We start from the raw sequence: 20,835 nt of genomic DNA, 5'->3' as shown, positions 1-20,835 counted from the left end.
GGAATTTGATGATCGCCATGACGGGTACCACATGGCGCTGCATGGTGAGAGAGCGCCCATTCAGCACTGGGTGTATGCCATTCCTATGACATCACCAAGTACCAGGAGTTCTGAGAAGTCCAGACCCCTTTTATACTACACATGAATTTCTCATGTCCATTGTGTGTTTGACTGTGAGTAATGGCCGGGTCGTGACAGCCACAGCTGGCTGCACGGGTTGTCTTGCCTTTACGTTACTTTCAATCGAGTCATAATGGGTCTTTTACTGTACTCGTCCCACGCAGTACTTATGTATTCATCCTTTTCACTACGTTATTTACCTCTTTTCTACTTAAATGATGTGGATTATGAATGGCAAATGAGTTCGTCAAGCATAAACGCATTTGATGGTCGTGTTGTAACTATTTGATTACTATGTCCTTACATTTCCATATCGCGTTTCAATGACTGATGGCGTATCTTATTTGGAAATTCAGCTGTAATATTACTGCAAAATTTAACAAAGTCTGTGGACCTAACACGATGAACGTTTGGCTGTTTACATTTTCCTTTTCTAATTCTTTTATGGAAATGCTGAGTCCTCGAAGCAAAATCACAGTAAGAGTTTTCAAAATAGTACACAACAGATTCTGATTCACGATCATGTATAATTTATTCCAACAAACGTATAAAAAGTACAAAGTTCAACACTTTCACTAAGTGGCACTTGGTATACATATATATAGATAGATATATTTAGAACGTCTCATGTATCGTACAAAAGTATACAAATACCCTTTACTTCCAATATAAAGTCCTCCAGGACTATGTTTCTTTGTCCCCTTGTGAATCACAATACTGTGAATGGTTACCTTTTTTCTTCATATATTCAGTCGGTTTACGACTGACACATAGCCAGGTTTTCATTATTCTTCACGAATAGGTTTACAACAAAAACTGAACAATGACAACATATTTACATGTCTCCACATAAGGATCTGTACAATAAGTAATACACCTTGCATTTGGCGTTAAAACATTTCTGGACGATCAATATCATTGTCCTCGCAACATGTTAATTTCAGGTCCTGCCATCTAGTTCAACCCCCTGCAACAAACAAGACCAATAACATCCAAAATACATATTGCTTTGGAGAACTAGCCTGACGCCTGCATCACTTCTTCCTTTGTTTTAAACCTTATCTTACTCTTAGGTCAATCCGATATAAAAAATATACAAAGTTTGACATTTATATTCACAAACATCGAGAACAAGACACAAGTTTTAGAGTCATTTCACTGCATTGTGGATACAGATCTTAGCAGGAATGGATACGAGTGGATAGCTTCTCACTCAGTAAGTACACAGTACTGTTTGGCAGTGAATAAGTGAGGTTTAAATACACAGTTGTCAGACAAATGCCAACGAAGTGTTTTTACATCCCTCTTCTTAGCTTGGGTGGTACCCAACAATACGACTCTACTTCCCTGGGCTGGTTGGTACAAACCCTGGATATTGTTAGGTTATACTAGGGGACCAGCCCGAAAGAACACTTGGTAGGTCCCAACGGTGGACCGTAAACCGCACACATGCGAATGTCGTATTGCACTTAGGCCAGGAGCATGGCCCTTTACATGTCAGTACAGAACCGACGCCAAGTGAGCCAGAGAAATCAGCCCGCCAACACGAATGATGGACGGACAAGAAATGCAAGACCGTGTGTCACACAGCCAGACCTGATCAAGTCATCATTGCTTTAGCCAGGATTCAAAGTTCAGTTCGACCTCCGGCTCACTTCTCGTCTTCCTCGTCGTCGCTGATCACGGGTTTGAGGTCGACCATGGCGTGGATTTCCTCCGGTGTGTACCCGAGCAGGTTCTGCAGGTCGCACACGAACCGGTACACGTATCGCTTCCCGGACGTCTTGTGGATAATGTTCTTGTCGTAGTAGTAGCGAAGACCGCGGCTCAGCTTCTCGTAGTTCATCTTGGGCTTGTTCTTACGGATGCCCCACCGGCGGGCGACCTCGTCAGGGTCGATGAGCTTGAACTCCCAGCCGTTACCGGTCCAGGTGATGAAGTGCTGGCAGGACTTGTCTGTCAGCAACTCGAGCAGGAACTGCCATAGCTGGATAGGGCCACTGCCTGTTGAAATAAAAACAAGGGAAATTAAGTAATTTGTTTCACACGTGTCAATTAAGTACCTATATTGACATTGAAACGTTACAACAGCTGACCTTAATCTCAGAGAAGCCTTGCCTCACACAGAAGCAATTTCTGTCTTGACAGCTTTATCCTCCCACTAAGTTGATACAGGGCTTGTTTTCTGTTTGAAATTAAGGTTGTAACCTCTTGCCAAACTCCCCCAACTACAAAAGTGGAACTGTAAGGGTGTCTTTATCCAAACACTCACCAGAATATCCGGCCAACACAGCGGCTTGGATGACAGGGTTGCCGGGTTCGACTGTCTGCGGTCTGGACTCTTGTGTGTTGAATGAGAAGTCGTTGAAATCTCCGTTGCCATGGCTACTGTTGAGGGAGGAGAAGGAGGGGACCCGCTGCAGACCGCTGCCTGAAGGGTTGAAGCTGCCATAGGGAGAACTACTGTTGTTGTACTCGCCTTGGTACGTGTTGTTCATCCCTCCGAACTTTCCTAAAAAAACACAAATTGGACAATACACTGTTAGAAGAATGTCAAGTAAGACATGTATTCAATTTCAAGAAGAGTTAGTTTAAAGTGACAGAAAAATTATCTCTTAAAGCATGTGATGCCTACCTCTGATTGGTCTCTCGTACGCCTGTCCTCCGGACTGCATGGGCTTGGTGTTCCGCTGGAATGTGGGGTAATATTCAGGGACGATGCTGTCGTAGGACTCCTCGGTCTGGTACGATGAGCAGGGGGAGGGGGTGCTAGATGCCCAGCTGTAGTAGTCGGAGTCTTCCGTCTTGATCTTGTGCGTTGGCAGCAGGTCTTCTGCGTTGATGTCGTTCAAGGTCTGCAGAGATTCTGAGATCTGGTAGCTGGTGCCTTCCATGAGCTGTGAATCCAACATGGGGACACCTCCACAGAAGGCCTGTCCCGGCAACGCTCCTCTCGCCAGGAAGTCGTTGAAGTCAGGCATGCAGACGGATTCGTAGAAATTGGCTGGCACACTTTCCAAAGGAATGTTTGTGGTCTTGCTGACAAACTCCTGTTGTTTGTCTTCATCCACTTCTGTAGAAAACACAGAAGGAACAAAGGACGGCTTAGTAACGCTTCAGGGTCAACCAAACTATAGAATTTCACCAAGAGAAATAACTGGAAATTTCAGGTTGTTAAAGTGCATGACCGATATTTACCTTTCTGCAGCATGTCCAGGTGCTCCCACAGGATGTCTCCAACAAACGGAGGGGCCAGGCTGAGGAACCTGTCCTTGTCCATGGAGCACAGCTCTCTGCCTGTCACGGTGAAGTTGGAGGGTCGGATCCCGTGCAAGGAGAACTCCCTGGACGCCCAGGAGACCCACTGCAGGACCTGAGTGTCAGACCACTGGCGAGGATCTATCAGGAAACAAAACATTGCGATAGTAAGTATCATTTCAAATTAAATAATCTTGGGTAGTTAAGAATAAGTTTATTGTTTGTTTAGCGTTCTATTTCTATAACATCCATGATGTGTTCGATGGTTAAAAACATATTGGCCTGTTGCTAATTTGTACTCGGCAGAGGTATAATTACATGAAACCCAAACCCACTGTAAAGCCTTTAAAATTAACCATCGCCCAAGGCACCGGTGCCCAACCCATGGTGACGTAGTGGGGCAAATCACTCCCCGGTGTTTTCCCTACTCTAGCAGTATCATTTTTACTTTGTTATGATTTCTTTTAAGTCCCTTTTAAAAATAATATTTACCTTTGAAGATGCCAAGTTTCTGGCGCTCCTCCTTGAAGCTGCTGTAGCTCTGCTTGAGACACTCCGTCATGAGAGCGTTGGTGCCAGGCGTGACTGGTGGAATGGCTGGGTGCAAGTCTGTGAAGACAAAACATTACAAGCTCGCTTTATTTTTCGCTCCATGGCTAACGTCATCCACAGTGAACTGTCAGTCAACACGAAGGGCGTTCCAGTTGCGGAACATCACGAAGTACAAACTTTACACAAATGGGACACTGGCGGCCTTCAGGCGTAAGCTAGCGCTCTTGGATAAACACGTGTAGCTTTGCACGGCCTGGTGACATGCTGTCGCAATCACTTCAAGCCTGACCTCGGCCACATAAATAGGTAACGGGTGACATACAAGGCATTCGGCAACTAAATTCCAATTTGATTACTAAAACAGCAAATGACTATTATTAAAGCGACTTGCCAATATCTAAATAATGGAAGGAAAACAACTTTGAAAAGAAAATAGTTTTAAAAAGTTGAAAAGTTACAACAAGTAATCAATAGAACGCATGCACGATGACTATGACAGAAGAGTGATTCACACATAGACCATGTAGCGTTATAGTAGCGGAAGGTAGTCTAATACACAAAGCATACAAGAAAGATAGAATGAAAGGTAAAGAAATGTCGCCAGCGAATTCCGGCCAAAAAAATACCTGAAGACATGGAAAAACCAGAGCCGAAGTAACTAAAGGACTTCAAAAAGTGGCGGACGAGCGGTAGAATTGAGAAAGGAGGCGAATCGTGCTGCCGTCCCAAGTGAAAACAGAAGCCAGAATGATCAAGTCAGCACAGGCGCAGAAGCTTTAGTAGTGAGTGGCCTAAGAAATTTGGGAAGTGTGCGTACCCCTGATAAGAACCATCCTTCCCGAACTGCGGCGTACTCTAATGTTACGGTCGTCTGGCACGATCGCCAGTTTTATGAATGAAGGCTGGCGCGGGTGACATCATACATAAGCATTGTTTGAGCGCTACCATATTTGGTCACGTCTGGTGAGAGACGGACGCCCACGCGTGACGTCACAAATCCCGCCTCCTAGAGGGCCCGGGGCCAGATCAGATGATGCCTGATTTGAATGAGAAAAGCCTTCTCGGGGAGTATTGAATTCGGCGTATTGAATGAACACATGTGGACTTGTGTCGTCTTCTCAATTTGAGGGCGATGTTGTAAGAAATAAACGGAATCAATCATATCAATTCTGGACCCTGTCTCCACCGCCTTTTCTAATATCGTTAGGCCCCGACACACTCGCCGAAAGGTTACCCGTAATCCCTGTAAATAGGAAACACCTTTGCTAAGTGAAAACCAGGGAGGCTCACTGATACCGTGCCTGTATCCAGGCGATAGTGGGACTCAGGTTTCCAATTTTACCTTGTCAGCCACTCAGGAAGACTATTTTCGGCGCTGGCATTTGATTGGGTGTTTAGATGACCTTCTGTGCAATTGTAAGAGACGGGGTTAGATCTGTCCTTCGCGCGCTCTCGTATCTCATTACTGTCAGGCAAGGCTAGCTTATCTTTTGGCAAAGATGCAAGGTCAGCCATGCTCAGTGAGTCAGCTTGTTTGGATTACACAGAAATGAGATGTCTTGTTTTTCAGAAGCCCATGGGAGTCCCACCCACCACTGCCCTGGGGCCTGCTAAGGGCGCGAATAATCCACACACACGATGGGCACCACAAACCACAAGATGGGCAAACTGGAACTGTTCCAGCAAGCCATTTGAATTAGGTGTGTTTGGGATTAAAGATCGCGTTTATAATTATTTTGCCAATCTGACGTAATCTGAAACGTCTCATGCATAATTCACCCTAGCCTGGAATGCGTCTGATTACATACGCGGATTTGTTGACAGAACTAATTAAAAATTGCAAAGATAAGTTAGTAAAAGACAAACAGTGTGAGAAACGTGAGAGCGAAGAAGAAACAAATTAGAAAAAGAAAAATAAATCGAGAAAAGCTCTAGAGATTAAAAGAAAAATGTTGGTTACTTAAGAGCTTTGTTGGTAATTCTGAAGTAAAAAAAAAAGAAACATATAATTTGGGACTTACCGAGAGAAATATCTTGGTCGTCGTGTAGGTACTCTGCGCCAGTTGGCACCACACAGTCCAAGTCTGATGTGGGGGACGGCAGTGTGAAGGTCAGAGTCTTCCTCACTTTTGGGTCCACTTCAACCAGCTGAGGAAAAGCAACAACATAACATTTAATCCACAATGCCGACAGCGTACTTTCTTAAAAATCAACTGCACTTTATAAAACATAAGTCTGGCAAACCGTCACGGCCTGACAGTACGTACATTCCTGTTGTAAATAGTAACATTGGGGCACTTCACGAAAGCGTCCGCACCAGACATACTTAATCACTGGAAAAATATTACGATCGGAACTTTCGAACAACAAGTTGACTGTCAACATGTGGTGATGAAATAACGGACAGGGGACCCCCAGACTGTGTTTATACTGTTTGGCTGTTGGATTATGTTAGTCACCTGTCTGATCATCATGCCCACACGGCGCACCTTGTCTGAAGTAAACAATACCGGGGACGTGACATGAGATGTACATTTTCCGCACCTAAACCACAACATCAGGTGAACGACCCCAGGACAGGTATGACCAGGTAAAGGCCCGGAAACGCCAGACAATAGTGCCATGTGACTAATGTTTACACAAGTGGTTCATTTTGCCAGAGTTGTGTGGGAGTACATTGTTGTGACGAATAAACAAACATCCACGGTGTAGACAAGAAACATGCCGCGTCCAAAAATATTGACTTTTTCGGTGATCCTTCCAATTCGCCATCATTAATTACGCAAGTCTCCTGATGTTGACATAAGTGCTAACAAGACTACAGTGATTAGCGATTGAAGAATGAGCTTGGTTGTAAAAACAAGGCTAGTGCGATGATTTGGGTTGGGAAAATCAACACTAATATTGTTCACATGTCAGAGGCTTGCTAGTGAAGTTTAGGGCTGGATAACTGGTGTGTTTGCTACAGCAACGTGAGTTGGCCGCTCGCCAGGCTTACGCATCGGTTGGCGGTACACAAGCTAATCAAGTATGTGTGAGGTCAGGACCCCTGTGACGTAGCGCGGCTCATGTTCGGTGTTACGTGTGTGGAATCTCGGGTAACATCCCCGAGAGACCATTCACATGTTGTAGCCACATTTTTGGACGTTCATACTCGAATGAGATGTGTACGTCCCACTTCATAATCTAGTCGCGATCGAGTAGTCTATTCTTACCCGCTGTATTTTCTACACCAATACATATCTTAGAATATTTTGCGCATAATACTCTACTCTACATAATTTAATAGGATGTAATTTCTCATTTCAAACTGGGTTTACTACAACAACTGTACGGACAGAACTCAAGCTAGAAAATTATGAATCCACCTAAGAACTTGAGAGCACACTAGCAAATATGTAATAACGCTTGTGTAACAGTACATGGCCTCATTTATCAGATTGTACGGCGCGTTTGTGCAAGGTGGGGCGAAAACAAACATGGTTGTTTGCTAGGCCAGGCGCGAGAACGAGACGACAAACATGTAGGGTTGTGCCGGCTGGCACATAAGGGGGAACCCCTGATTGAAAGAGCGTGGAAATATCTAGAAAAATGATTTTATATTGATGTGAGTTTGTTCTTACCTTGGCGGATTTCAGTCCTGGAGCCATGGGGTTGGCGAGGCTTGTAGGTACCTTCATCATGGATGTGTCTGAAAAAGTATACACATAATGCATGAATATTTTGTACACCAATCAAACCTCGCCATGTGTCGTTTAAATATTCAGCATGTACACTCTCTATTTCGTAAACATTCCTAAATATTAGTCTGCAGATCTACCAATCTTTTTTTTTCAATCTAAATCGGAGACATGACGCTCAAGAGGTGCGAATCTCTGGCGGCGTTGACAACACCTGAACTGCGTGTGTATTTTTCAATACACACCACCACTCACATTCATTTTAAGAATTCTTATTTTAAATATACTGTTTCTGGTACAATTATCCCACCTATAAACATACTTCTTCACATGTAAGTAAACGTGGCTACTTCATGTTGCAGAGGCGGCTGTACCTAGCTCCCGCTATTTGAAACGGTCGGCGGGTACGACGCACCACGGCGCGGCGCCATGTTGAATGCTTAGAAAATCGTGGTGCGCCCGACTTTAAATTCATTACAACAAGACTCAAATCGTAGTACAAAATCACTGATACAGCGGAAAAATTACTGAAATGGAAAAAAAAATTGAATCTCACCTTGGAAATAATTCAGAAACCCTGGCTGCGCAGTCAATCTCACGTCTTGTCGCTCGCTGAGAAGTGCGAAACGTGGGCGATGGTAAGAAATTTTACTGCGGTCAAAGTAAAATGTTGTTGTCTAACGATACTGCTGGACGAACGGGGGCGTATCTAGAATATCCTCAATGTTGAACTACCCCCACGATATTTAGTCACCCTTTCCTAGCGTATCGGGTATTCCTCAGGAAGTGAACGTTTCAGACTGCCCACCGACGCCGCTAAATAGGCATTTATACCAGAGGATCCCGACGTTGCAAAACAAGGTGGCCTGTTCGGCGTCTGATTGGCCAACGTCACGAGGGGTTGGGTAAGTGAAATAAACACCTTCTTGTGACGTAGCTACTACGTCACGGAAAATCGATACGAGTTGACAGCCCTGCTATTGTTCAGGCGGTAATCCGACACGCCACTTTATGTATGGGCTCTGACCCATGCTGACCCAGCCAATAGGAAGCGAGCAACGCTGTGACGTGTACCAAATTAAAAACAAATGTCACTTCCATATAAGGAAACATTTTGGGCTACCCAACACGATCTATTCTTAGAAAGGAGGATCCCAAGTAGCGGTTGCTGAGCAAGAGAAGGCCATGACGCCGCCGTAAACATGACTTATGTGTTTTTTTACATCACAAGAGTGAATGGATGTCGAATGGAGACCCAAAACATATGATACCTGCTGAAGGGCTGCTAAGATACACACGAGTGTACGTAATAAAGTTGTAAAGTTTGTTTGCGTATTTCACTGTTTGTTACTTTGTACGTACGGGACTGTTTGCACGCAGCCAGCTTTATCAACTGACCGATCGTAACTCAACATGTAGGCTTGTTTATGTGGCGTGAGAAGCGTCATCGGCCACGTTACTCTTTGTTAGGTTGACTTGTTATGATCTTATGTTTACAGAGGCAATTGTTTTGAGGCCAACGGTTGGGAATAGGGGTTGTGGGGCGGTCGGAGGGTAATCAGACTTTTGATTACATACATTATAAAGGTGTTTCAGAGACAAACCTATACTTCGAACATATTGTCTTCTATGTTTACCGCTCTGAAACAACTTAATGCTGAGATAATGATTATTCCGCTTATGTGCCGTAACTTTATCTGCCTTAGCCGATCAAATAATTGTTTACACAGTTTTTCAACCCTGTGGAGGAAAGGTCAACACGAGAGACATCAACAGGCACGGTGCTGACGTGGTGTGTTGTTGATTTTCGCCTGACCACAACGAGCCTTTTTTACGATGATATATTGGTGTCGTTGTCCCCACTTACGTGCACCGTCACTACGGCTCGCACTTGTTTGTTCTGGCGCCAGGCCAGGGTCATGACAAGGACAAAACTCAAACAGCCCCAGAAGCTTTTATAGATTCTTGGAAGGAGGTCAATCCCTACACATTGATAACAAAAATGAGCAATGAAGTTTTTTCTCGGTATCTTATTTAGTGAAGTTAATGTTCTTTGTCTAAAAGTTTGTATAGCAAAAAAAAGGTTACAGGGGTATTCGGTCACTCATGACTCCGAGTCTGGTTTGTTTTGCACGTACAGCAAGGCGAGCAGGTGAAAAGAGGAAGCACGTATGACGTAGGACAGTAGGAAGACATGAAGGGTAAAAAAAGTCGTGTAAATGAAAAAGCCAATGCTGTTACATCTGCTTGAAGATTACCTGAAGCGCACCACCAATAGAAATCGTCGTCATAAAAAGTAGCCTGCCGTCTTGCGAAACACCACGCCTGGTGCCCTACAGTTACCTCGCCCGAAATGGCACCATCTGCGCTGAACCGGAGTAACCCTGTAATTGCCAGAAGGTTACCTTGATGTTTTTCTCCGTATGCTCATGACCAGAGGCAGGTAATCCCAGAAGATCTGCCTCTGATTACGAAACGATGAGGAGTATTAAGAAATAAGCCGTTAATAATGGTAAATACACAGATGGGTCGATAACCTTACGATGATGTACCTGTTTGTGTGTGTGTGTGTGTGTATGTATGTATGTGTGTGTGTGTGTGTGTGTGTGTGTGTGTGTGTGTGTGTGTGTGTGTGCGTGTGTGTGTGTGTGTGTGTGTATTTATATACAGCATATTTAAAAAGGGGCTTCAGGGAAAAGTCACCATTAATTGTCCCTCAAACAAGAGTAATGCGACACTTGGACCGTGTGGGAGTATAAGTAGTAGATTGATACTGCCTTGGCAATGACAGAAAGGATAAAGCTGGCGGGTGTTGAATCCCTCCAGCAAACATGTTCAGGAACCGGGCTAGAATAGATTTCTATTGAGCTACATCCTAATTACTTTAGCACAGGGGTTTGTAGTAACAATCTAGTTATAATAGCTCCTTTCTCCAACTTTCTGACTGACTGGAGTATTTTCTTAACTTTTGAATCATTGGGCAAGCAACTTGTGATGGAAAAAAGAATGAAATCTCTCACAAACAATATTGTCGTGTCATCATGAATATTAACCCCACTGCTGTTTGACTGAGGGTGATGAACTAGCTCAAGAAAGTGTATTTTGGCACAGGCTGGGTTCTTGGAAGGTGCTACAGTACATGGGACGTGTCTTCATCCCTCAAACAAACTTGTTCAGCGGTTCGGTCTGTCATAAGATCATAACCCCCAACTGTGTTTGTGTATCGGGTTACCTTAGATGACCTGTCAACCTCAAGGGCGACGGCCTACATGATAATTTCTCGGAAGTCGTGCAATGTGGATGCATACTGCCAGCCCACAGGGACTGTTAACCCCAACAGAATGTCAGTAGCATGTAAGGTGTAAAACAGATGGAGAGGGTCGTATTCTTGTGTTTTGCATTCCTCATTGAGGTAGACTTTTATGATTCTTTTGATGTATTTTTATTTTATACATGGAACTAATGGTCACTGGATAGGTGTCCCTTCCCCCTGGACAGTAACTCACGGAAAACAAAACTGGAAAAAGAAAATAGCTCTGGAATGCCAAATAATTGTTCAAGGAAATGAACGCGTACAAGGAAGTAAGTCTTACTTGTCATGCTGAACATGTGAAATTCACAGGCGCTTTCAATTTCAGGCTGAGTTCCAAGAATAGCAACTGCGGCACAAGGAATTCCGCTGACTTTGGCACTCTGGAAAACAGATTGGGACGTGTTTGGCAACAGTTCGGTTATTTCTAGTATCCTTCGTTTGAAGAAGCTGAAAATGTGTAAAACGAATACACTTGGTGTGAATTCAGAGTCTATTTCTAACACCGAGGAAATGTCAAGATGTTGGATTCAAGTGCTCGTCTCTTATTATCATATGTCACATGCGAGATGGCATTACATCCTCACATCAAGTCAAGATAACTAACGACAGGATCAGGCAACCAGAAAAGACTGGTGGTGTTTCTGGCACCTGTAAGTCCCATTGTACTATTCTGTTCAGTCCAAAGGTATACTTCTGTTCTGTCCGTCCAGCACATGCACAAGATACCATAGGCATAGAAAAGCAGGGACTTATAAAGGCAACATCCACATACAGGCACTGTTAAGTCTGTGTATTTGTGCATGCCCGGACTATAGTATTAGTTACCATGTGAAATCAAATCTTACAGATATATTATGATTGCTGTGCAAAAAGAACAGACCTATGTGGTTTGGTTGTGTTGAATCCAATGTAACGCGTTACGGAGTCAGAATGCGCGCTCTTCCCGAAGGATAATGCGTAAACAAAATTTCCCTCCCATGCGCACACCCATGTTGCTCCAAATTTTCCGCTTGTTGGAGGTAATTACCGAAGCTGAGTTGTCTTATATCCCGAGATCGACACGCCCAGATCTTATAAGTCGCAGGTTCACAATCCTCTAGTTTGTTCCCCACATCAAGATGGCTGTGTTTTCACGGATTACACGCACCTGTTGATTCTAGAACCACGGGGGCATGGTAGTTCAGATATACTGTAGTATCATATCGTTATTCACAGGCATGTTTGAAAGACTGTTCTTTTGTGAATGTCTTGTTTTTAACAGGTGGGTCTCCAGTACGTCAGGGGTGCCTCGTGTGTACAGTAACCAGAAGAGCGTACATAATCCAGCCGACCCGTGAATCGCCCCTGGGCCCGAGATAATCGTGCCTCCTCACCAGCTGATCCCGGCCCTTATTAGCGCCGATGACGCGGCTAATTTGCCGCACCTCACTCCTTAATTGTTGTTTTTTTTTCTTCGAATTCCGTGAGATCAATAGACTGATAGGTTTAGACAAAGGGACTGAGTAGTTGATTGTGATTAAGAGAAGTAGTCTGCCCGTAGTTGATAATGATAAGGGTAAAGACGTACGTAGGACCATGGTGTTAATTTGACGCAAAAACATGTAAGTACCATGACTAATACCTGTAAACGGTGCGCTGTGTCGTGCCAGAGGCACCCATTTGTGACTTATCGTGCACTCGGAGTAAATCAAGGTATAGAAAAACACGTTAGTAGCCCGGAGCATGAAATCTCATAGCTTAGCGATGAACCATAATAACCTATGAATTGTAGCTTGCCCCCCACCCCCATCCCGCCACACACACAAGCATTTGTCTTTACGTTTTTTTACCCTTTTGCCATTTCGTAAAATGTCAACATCATCAAATGATCAATGAGACAATACTCCGCTGACGTAGACACAGAATTCAACTATATGTCAATGTGTACAATTCATTAAACCTTCCCTAATGGGCTAGTATGACGTCATGACTGGGCCAAAGGACAAGAAAAATACGGAGAAAATTCATATTTATGTCCCCTGTTATGCAGTCGATATGTACGTGCAATAATCATGCCATGTGGGATTTCACGATTCACACAATAATTCATACGAAAATCAAAACATCGTATTATTAGTCAAACCATTTTGGAGCGAAAATACAAATTTTGTGGCCTTTGAGTAGATTAATGGTATAGGGACCAATAAGAACTTGTTATTTTCCACTGGGACTAATTAGTCTGAAACATCCACCATATTTCTAGTTACATCACCCGCATTCTGAGCCAGAGATCATTTATCAGAGGATGTGGGTAAATTCGTCTTCCACTCTAAAAGAAGAATTCTAACCCAACAAAACTAGCACCTTGTTACTAGTTATGTGTTGTTTGTGCTTGCAATTAGCCATCGGTCATGTACTTGCAATAGGCTTTGTTACTATAGTGCCTAGTGTACACTTGTTCTTCTACATAAAAGAGTAAAACACCTGTCCTAAATCATATGTTGTGTTGATTACAAATTCATCTAGTAATGTCTATGTTTCCCCTTCATGTCTAGAACTTTACAAAAAGTTACATGTCGGCTTTATGGTACAAATAGTGATTCAGATTAATGCTTTTAGTTCAGGATACCAATGTTAGACGCGTTGTATAGATTGTGGTAGTAAACATTAAAGATGAAAAAACGAATCTATGTGACCACCTTACCATTGACGTCCATTACATACCGAATGTCAAAAACGAATGTCTCACTCCTATAACTTAGTATAAGACAGCCCTATGTGGGAGGCCGGTTTTCTATATGGATTCCGTAGCCTGCTACGTGCACGGTAAGCTCCGCAGAAAATCGATAAGCTCCCGCCGTGGAGACGTAATCTTCTCCCTTCACCTTGAACCTTTTCTTTCCTTGCATGCATGTCTTTCTGCGCTCAGCGCGACTGCGCCGTGAATCTGCCGCGCGGCGTAGCCCACATTTTGCACTGTAGTAATGCACCTGACTTACAAGGCGCCAGCTATTTATAACTCAGCCCCGAACGGCACCACTCAACTTGGCAAAATAGATATCTATAGTAACCCCAAATGTACCGACTGCGAGAGGGTACTCTGTTATTGCAGTCTCTCAGTGATACGACTGGAATGCTAAAGTGGATGTTTCAGGTTGTCATGAATGTGTGCGAGTGTGTTTAGCTTCGAGAGCTGCTTGGCCATGGTGGGAAGATGGCGGCGTGGCACCAATATGGCTTCACGCACAACGCACAACGTTACAAGCTTTACTGTAAAGAGAACATTTTTTTGATGAAGACTAAGGCTTAGTGATAATCACAACACTACAAGATAACACTCACGAGGTCCTGAAGACCCCCAAGGAATATGTGACGGATCCTCTTGCAAAGCCGGGAGATAAAATAAAATTGGAGAAAACATGAAACTTGATATAAACACTGTGTTTATGAGGGGTCCATTAATGTGTCGTCTACCGGAGTCAGTGGGAGATTGAACAAACGAAGCATGAATCCTTATCACTAGCCATAATCACACTAATAGTCTCGCTCTGTGCTGATCAAAAGCTTTGTCAATACTTTTTTGTCGATATGTCAATATGTCTGTGGTTAAATATTGTGTGTGTGTCTTTGCCGATTGGTTCGCATAGACGCTGTAGCGGAAGGGGCGGAGCGCTGTCCATATGTCCGGTTACATTTTTAATCGATCATTTTCTTTGAGGGATAATCTTCGGGCCATATTTGAAGTGCCAAACACGGTGTTGTATCGCCATGGCAGCCGGCCGCCCGCCTTTGATGTCGTTAATATCAGTCCATATCGCCCACGCCCTGGGCTTTCATCTAGAGCCGGCGGGATATCGAGTCTGGAAAATACAATTTGTACCTCGGCAGCCTTGTTCATAAACGTCATAAACGGCGTGATTGATCCACTTCATCTTGTTTCGTGTCAACATGGATTGTTGCCAGGAGATCTATGACTGATATAATAAATGAATGAGGTTTATTTCAGTGTTGTATAATATAGCCTGCTGTGACTCCAAAATAGCTTATCAAGGATAAAAAGTTTATCTGACCATTTCCTCTCTAATGTGTGGGTTCCTTAACAAAAAATAGTAGAAATAAACCTAATAGACAACATCCCCTTACGTCTGTCTCCATCACCAGCCTCCTTTGTAAATTTGCTTGCTAAAATTGTGAATACAATCAAACCTCTACAATTACAAGTAACCACCTCTACATAAGGCAACCTCGCTGCGAATTACATTGGATCTGTGTAACCATTGACTTCATAATTGGAATATCATAGAAACTGTAAAGTATGACTGAAAAGGAAACAAAACACAAAAAGCGTGAAAAGGATTTTTTTTTTCTTTGAAATTTGTGGAGCGCTCTGCGCTCGCTCTGCGCTCGCAACGAGGTTACCCATTACTAGCCAGTGGAATGAGAGTGTAAGGACCACTGTGAACATTTTTTAATGGTTCCCATTCCACAGTCACAAAGAATCCTATCTATAGCGACCACCTGTCCACATAGAACAGATTTTCTCGATCCCCTGAATGGTCTTCTTGTGTAGTTTTGACTGTAATATGCCGGCCAAAGCAAATGTGTAACTTCTGGCCACCAACTTATTCTCACTGTTTGTTGGATTTCTACCATATCAGTAACCACTGAAGTAGTTGGTGAAGATTAGTCGACGTTTCTGCCATTCCTTTCTATTTACTACTGTAATCGGCAGAGTGATGTTACTTCGGACTGGAAGTTTATGACCGTTGTTGAGTGTTAGGGCGTACTTAAAACGCACTTCGTACATGAAAGGTGGCCACGCTGACTTGTGTGAAGGTGAGAGAAGCATCTGTAATATGTTAAAGTTTGACAGTTTTGATTACAACAGGGTGGAGCATTGTTGACATCACACCAGTGAACAATGGGGCACACGTGTGATAACAGGTAAGATAAGGGAGGTGTTATGTCAACACCTATGTTACCTTTTACGTAATACGCTCGACAATTTGACTGCGAAGTAGGGGAATAACTCAATAAGAGGGGCCATTACAGCCCCGGACAGCTGGAGTTTGGGTTAACAGACTAGGGAATAAGATGAACAAGTCAGAATTCTGAAGTGTCGAGAAAAAACCATTCGCAATCCAGAAAGAACACCGATTGCGAACTACTCTCCAAGCCCCGTTTATTGTCCGAACTCCCCTGCTTGGAGAGTAATCTGATCCGTACATCGCTCTGTGCACTACTTCACCAAGCGATAGTATCTCCTAGGCTCTACCAGCCTCCGCTGGGAAAATAGTAATATGAAACCCTCCATGGCCAAAGTCCCCCGGCAAATGTTCTCCCTATAGCCGGCGCGGTTAGTCTGGTAGAGACTAAGTATCTCCCCTTTTCTCGGTACTGAAATTTCTAAAAGTCAACCCCCCTCGGGCCTGTTGTTATTCCACGCCCATGTCTGTTCTTGTCTACGAGCACGTTTGTGACAAGACAGGTCATGATCTTAACCGATGAGTGATGTTATATTATACATTCAGACAAAGAAAAGGTGCGGCCCAAAAAGGACGGGCTACAATGCATAATGTCACATACAACTTAGTAGTCAAAACCACTTTACTCTCGTTAACTTAATAAGAGACCGACATTTTGATATCCAAACACACACTAACAACGTTACATTGGTGTGCTTCATGTTCAGTCACCTTTCCGTACAATTACGCATAGTTATGCGGTTCATTTGTCAGTAGTTCCAAGAAGGCTTATCATGCATGTGTGGCCACCTGTCTGCGGTTACATGTTCAGGCGAGGCCGAGTGGTGTTGTCTCGCCAACAGTCCCACCTTTGTGTCCTGGCATGTGCCAGATGATACTTTAGTTGAGTGGTGCTGTGAGTGTGGTTGAGTACTGGTGTGTGCGTGGTGTAATGTACGTGCTCGAGTTCAAGGTTACGTGAGGTCACCACTGTTGTTCTGTCCTCTCACGTCATTCCCCACTTCAAAAATACTCAACAAGCTGTCCAAATAACGGTTCTTTGTCATGTTTGACGAAATGTGCTCGATTGTGTGCGTCAAATCCATTGTTGGAATTTTAGTGAAACAAGATAAATGTTTACGCTTTAAATGTTTTGTAAAAGGTTGACTTCGAGTTGATTGTTTGCCTTTTCTGTTGAAACAGTTCATATCCCTCAGCCCATGACGAAGACATTATAGATGTTTTGAGACGTTTCTGCTTCGTTTAGCCTAAAAACATGCCTCAAACAAACTTAACAACAATACCTAGAATTCAATTTACCCGCCGTTGTTTACACACGCATGCGCTGTATGGATCCGAAACCCCCTTCCGAGAAGCCCGGGGGAAAGGGTGTACCGCAGTGGAGTCAGCCGTTTCTGTTGGGGACGTGTCATGTCAAGTTGACTCAGTCCCGGGGGAGGGGCTACACGTCAGGTTTGTAGGGCAGGGGGTCATGGCAGAATGATAGGTGTGTGTTCTTTCTCAGTAAAAAGGCTGTGCTAAAGGAGGTCAGTGACATGCAGTATGAAAGAGTACTAATCGAAGTTCGCCCCCCTCCCACTGCCTATTACAATGTACATGTATATAAAAACGACAGAGTGAAAAGGAATCGTTTCACCAGTATTATACTGAGTTTGCAGAACTGAACAATATATCTTAATGTCTCATTTAGTACTCTCCAAGCAGAGGTTGGTGGAAAAGATCGGAGACGTTTTTATATGCCCCGTTTTCTTTACTATTCACTATTAATACTCACATGGGTACCTACTGGCTGAAATAATACAACCTGGTGAATAATAAATAAAGTGGAGCCAGAGAGTGTCGACAGAAAACGGGGCATATGATAAAAAATCACAATCTTCTCCACCAACCTCTGCTTGGATAGTGTCATTTTTCTCTTCAAAAGGTCTCTGTCGGAACAGAGGAGTTGTTAAGATTTTTCTTATCTGACCCTTAACTATGCAAGTGTATTTTATATTGTTGTTTAGAAACAGAACGTACAGGCAATAGCCTCTCTCTGTTATGTCAATAGTCAAGGGAAAAACTCATCGCCCAGTTACTGGTCGGGTAGATATTTCCAATGTTGTTCTTGATTACAAAAACGTGATTGAGGGCCGATTTCTGAAGGTCAGTAGAAAGTGAGTCATTTCGTTTGTTTTGTAGACAAACCTATCAGCTCCCTCATCTCGGAATGTATGTGATGTACACACAACAACCCTTTTTTTCTATAGCTCTGTCAGAATCTTACATAAAGAGAGAAATTCTTCAGTGTAGGTTGGCAGAATGCAAACGGAGAACCCCATAAAGATATGATATATGAATCTTTGTCACATGCATAATGCTACTATGTGCTTCACATACACTGTACATGTCTGGGACGTTAATCTTGGGCATCGGTACGTTCTGAGTAGATGGAATGTACAGGGAACATTTAAGTTACAACAGAACAGAACATACAACGGGACTGGTGTAGAGGGAGTTTTGAATAAATCCATCATCAGCTGCATACTTTTCTTCAGTGAATGCGAAGACAATGTTTAGCAGTAATCTCTCCTACGAGGCGACATATAGCGCATACAAAACAAGCTTCATGAAGTCGCCTGTTTTTATCAGTCGCCATAAACATGAATAACACATGTTCAGAATACGGCGAAGAAATATCATACGTGGCACCTGAAACTACTCTCAAAGCAGTTGATGGGGAAGATTGTGACCTTCTTATCATATGACCCGGTTTTTTTTAATCCGAGTTGTTGGTGAGTTCGGGCAAAAAACGGAGCAACATCCTCCGATTGAAGAATACCTGAAACAATGAATGGCTCGTGCGCAAGAAACTATGGTGGGGACTGGGCAGTCTTGTTTTGTTGTATACCTAATTGAAACTCTGCCAACTGCTAACATTTTCTGCTGTTTGTACAGTCTTCAAGAGTTCAAATCGTGTATAGCTAGGGGCAACCAACAAGTCCAGCGGAACTCATTACTGTCAATAAAAAGGCACGAGCCTACTCATCTGCCCGGCCGAGGAATCAAGGTTTGCTGCACGAAATCATCCTCCGGCCTCCCAAAAGAACCGAGTCTAAATAGAACTCTATGTCATCAGAAAAACACTTTATAAGCCCCAAAGGCCCGAATCGTAGAGTCTACAAACAAAGGTATAGGCCCAAATGAACTTGAGGTACATGTAATATTAACTTGTACCTCACACACTCATGGAAGAATTTGTCTGATTATCTACCAGTTTAAGATTCATGCATGTAATACCCCGGTATTGTTGAACGCGCCATGAGTAGTTGTGCAGCTGATTGATCAGATGCTGACGGCCCGCGGATGAAGTCTCTCTTCTGTACGACATGTAGTCTTATACCTGAGGATGTAAGGACTAGCTCTACCCTATGTTAATGCCTGGGTATATGCAGGAGAAGTCGCGTTACGGTTGCCGTCCAAACCAGGCTTGGCGGGAGAAAGGCACCAAATGGGCCTGTCAGGTGATGAGAGACGGGTCGTCATGGCGACAGAGATGGGTTGCCATGGCGACAGAGCCTGCGGGGCTGTGAGGGATGGAGCTGAAGGTCTCCCGCTGATTGATAATCACAGAGACTCGGTAGTAATGCCATAACCTGTCAATCATCATGTTGCCAGGAGAGGTAGTAAGCACTGACAGAGAAGCTGGGCTGGCTTTACATTCTGACATCAATAGCGACATCTGAGGCAGTCTGCAAACATGCATTGCACAGCCCAGCACTGTAAAGCTGGAAAAGTTATGACCAGGAAACCATGTGGTGGACTGGCGTCGTGATGTACGTTGCGGCGTGGCCAGGATAATGCCATCATCTCAGATCCAATCAGTGCGGGAAAAGTGAAATCAAATTATAGGGGAGCTCAAGTAACGGAAGTTAAACATGATTTAATGCAAGATGGATGGACTGGCGCCTGTCTGTTGTTAGGTACATCAAAACCACTCAAACTTTGATCTGTACATCTATTCACAAATAGCGACAGCATTAGCAGATTAGCGGAATACATATTGCGAGGTCTTGGTCGGAGGGAACATGTGGCTCGGCAGTTTATACAGCGTGTTCGCCCGCTGGCGAGTACTAATACATATATGTCATCCACAGATGGCGAGGCTTTATCCAAAAAGTCAGATATAGAACCCATTAAATTCTATATTACGAATAAGACTACTGTACTCTCCAAGTGCCAGGCTGCATTCGCACATATGTAGGCAGTTAACAGGTTCTTGGTAGTGCCCAATCAATGACTTGGAAATATCAGAAAATTTGACTTGTCCAATTTACAAACAACTAAGCATTGTTTAGAAATAACTTTCTTGTAATGTTGTGTCGTCGGAGGTAACGAAGACCAAAAGGATTTGCGTCAATCATATCACATACGATGTGGGAGAAATGTAATGAACTGTAACGCCAGTCACGAACAGTGGATGTTATGAAAGATGAGGTCATTATGAGCTGATATAGCCGCTATTTATCAGTGATCATCTACACCATAAAAATGATATGAATGCTACTTCGTAAATTACATAAGAAGTCATCAGTTGGTTTGAAGAATTATCTAAAAAGTATACATGTACAATTCATCCTGTGACTGCGATATACTTTCCATGACTGATCGCAATGACCATGATAATAAACCATTCATTCATTCACTCATTTCACAAATTTGTTTTATTAGTTAGAGAATTATATCTACATAATGTACATGTGATTTCTGTCTCGCGGCTTTGCCATGCTGCATAACAGCCGGAGTCATATCGGCACGCGACCCCTATTTTTGTATGAATATCAGCATGAGATATGTTTGAGGACTTAGCTGTACGTGGTTTGCATTGCTACACTTTGAGAAAGGATGGGAATTTAAATAAACCACAGTCCTTCACCGTCTGACATAGATGCTCACGGTAAATTATTGG

At 43.4% G+C, this 20,835-nt stretch overlaps 1 protein-coding gene and 1 long non-coding RNA gene across 5 annotated transcripts; one reads left to right on the top strand and one right to left on the bottom strand.

Moving 5' to 3' along the window:
• Positions 1-633: 633 nt before the first annotated feature.
• LOC136432966 (protein c-ets-1-B-like) lies at positions 634-8,430 on the bottom strand. Of its 4 annotated transcripts, XM_066424685.1 has the most exons (8): positions 8,167-8,430; positions 7,554-7,621; positions 5,952-6,078; positions 3,871-3,987; positions 3,319-3,519; positions 2,756-3,193; positions 2,393-2,632; positions 634-2,124 (listed from the first exon to the last, which is right to left on the bottom strand). In XM_066424685.1, exons 2-8 carry the CDS (start codon positions 7,611-7,613, stop codon positions 1,772-1,774), a joined length of 1,536 nt encoding a protein of 511 aa, XP_066280782.1. In that variant the 5' UTR covers positions 7,614-7,621; positions 8,167-8,430; the 3' UTR covers positions 634-1,771. The 4 variants fall into 4 exon arrangements, with proteins under 4 accessions (XP_066280782.1, XP_066280783.1, XP_066280784.1 ...); XM_066424686.1 differs by lacking the exons at positions 7,554-7,621; positions 8,167-8,430 and adding an exon at positions 6,198-6,327; XM_066424687.1 differs by lacking the exons at positions 5,952-6,078; positions 7,554-7,621; positions 8,167-8,430 and adding an exon at positions 4,748-5,483.
• On the top strand, positions 3,433-12,877 carry LOC136432967 (uncharacterized). The gene is made up of 2 exons (XR_010755585.1): positions 3,433-3,545; positions 12,185-12,877. It is a non-coding gene; the product is annotated as an uncharacterized lncRNA (long non-coding RNA).
• Positions 12,878-20,835: the final 7,958 nt, after the last annotated feature.

This window comes from Branchiostoma lanceolatum, chromosome 4 (assembly GCF_035083965.1).
Source record: "Branchiostoma lanceolatum isolate klBraLanc5 chromosome 4, klBraLanc5.hap2, whole genome shotgun sequence".
Lineage (NCBI taxonomy): Eukaryota > Metazoa > Chordata > Leptocardii > Amphioxiformes > Branchiostomatidae > Branchiostoma > Branchiostoma lanceolatum.
Note: the sequence above shows the minus strand (reverse complement) of the source record. Positions and strands in the feature narration are given on the sequence as shown.

Coding starts and splice junctions, on each gene's coding strand:
- LOC136432966 (XM_066424685.1), bottom strand. CDS start 7,613: ATGATGAAGGTACCTACAAGCCTCGCCAACCCCATGGCTCCAGGACTG. Junction 3,194..3,318: donor CCTGGACATGCTGCAGAAAG/GTAAATATCGGT, acceptor TGTTTTCTACAG/AAGTGGATGAAGACAAACAA. Junction 2,633..2,755: donor GTACGAGAGACCAATCAGAG/GTAGGCATCACA, acceptor GTGTTTTTTTAG/GAAAGTTCGGAGGGATGAAC.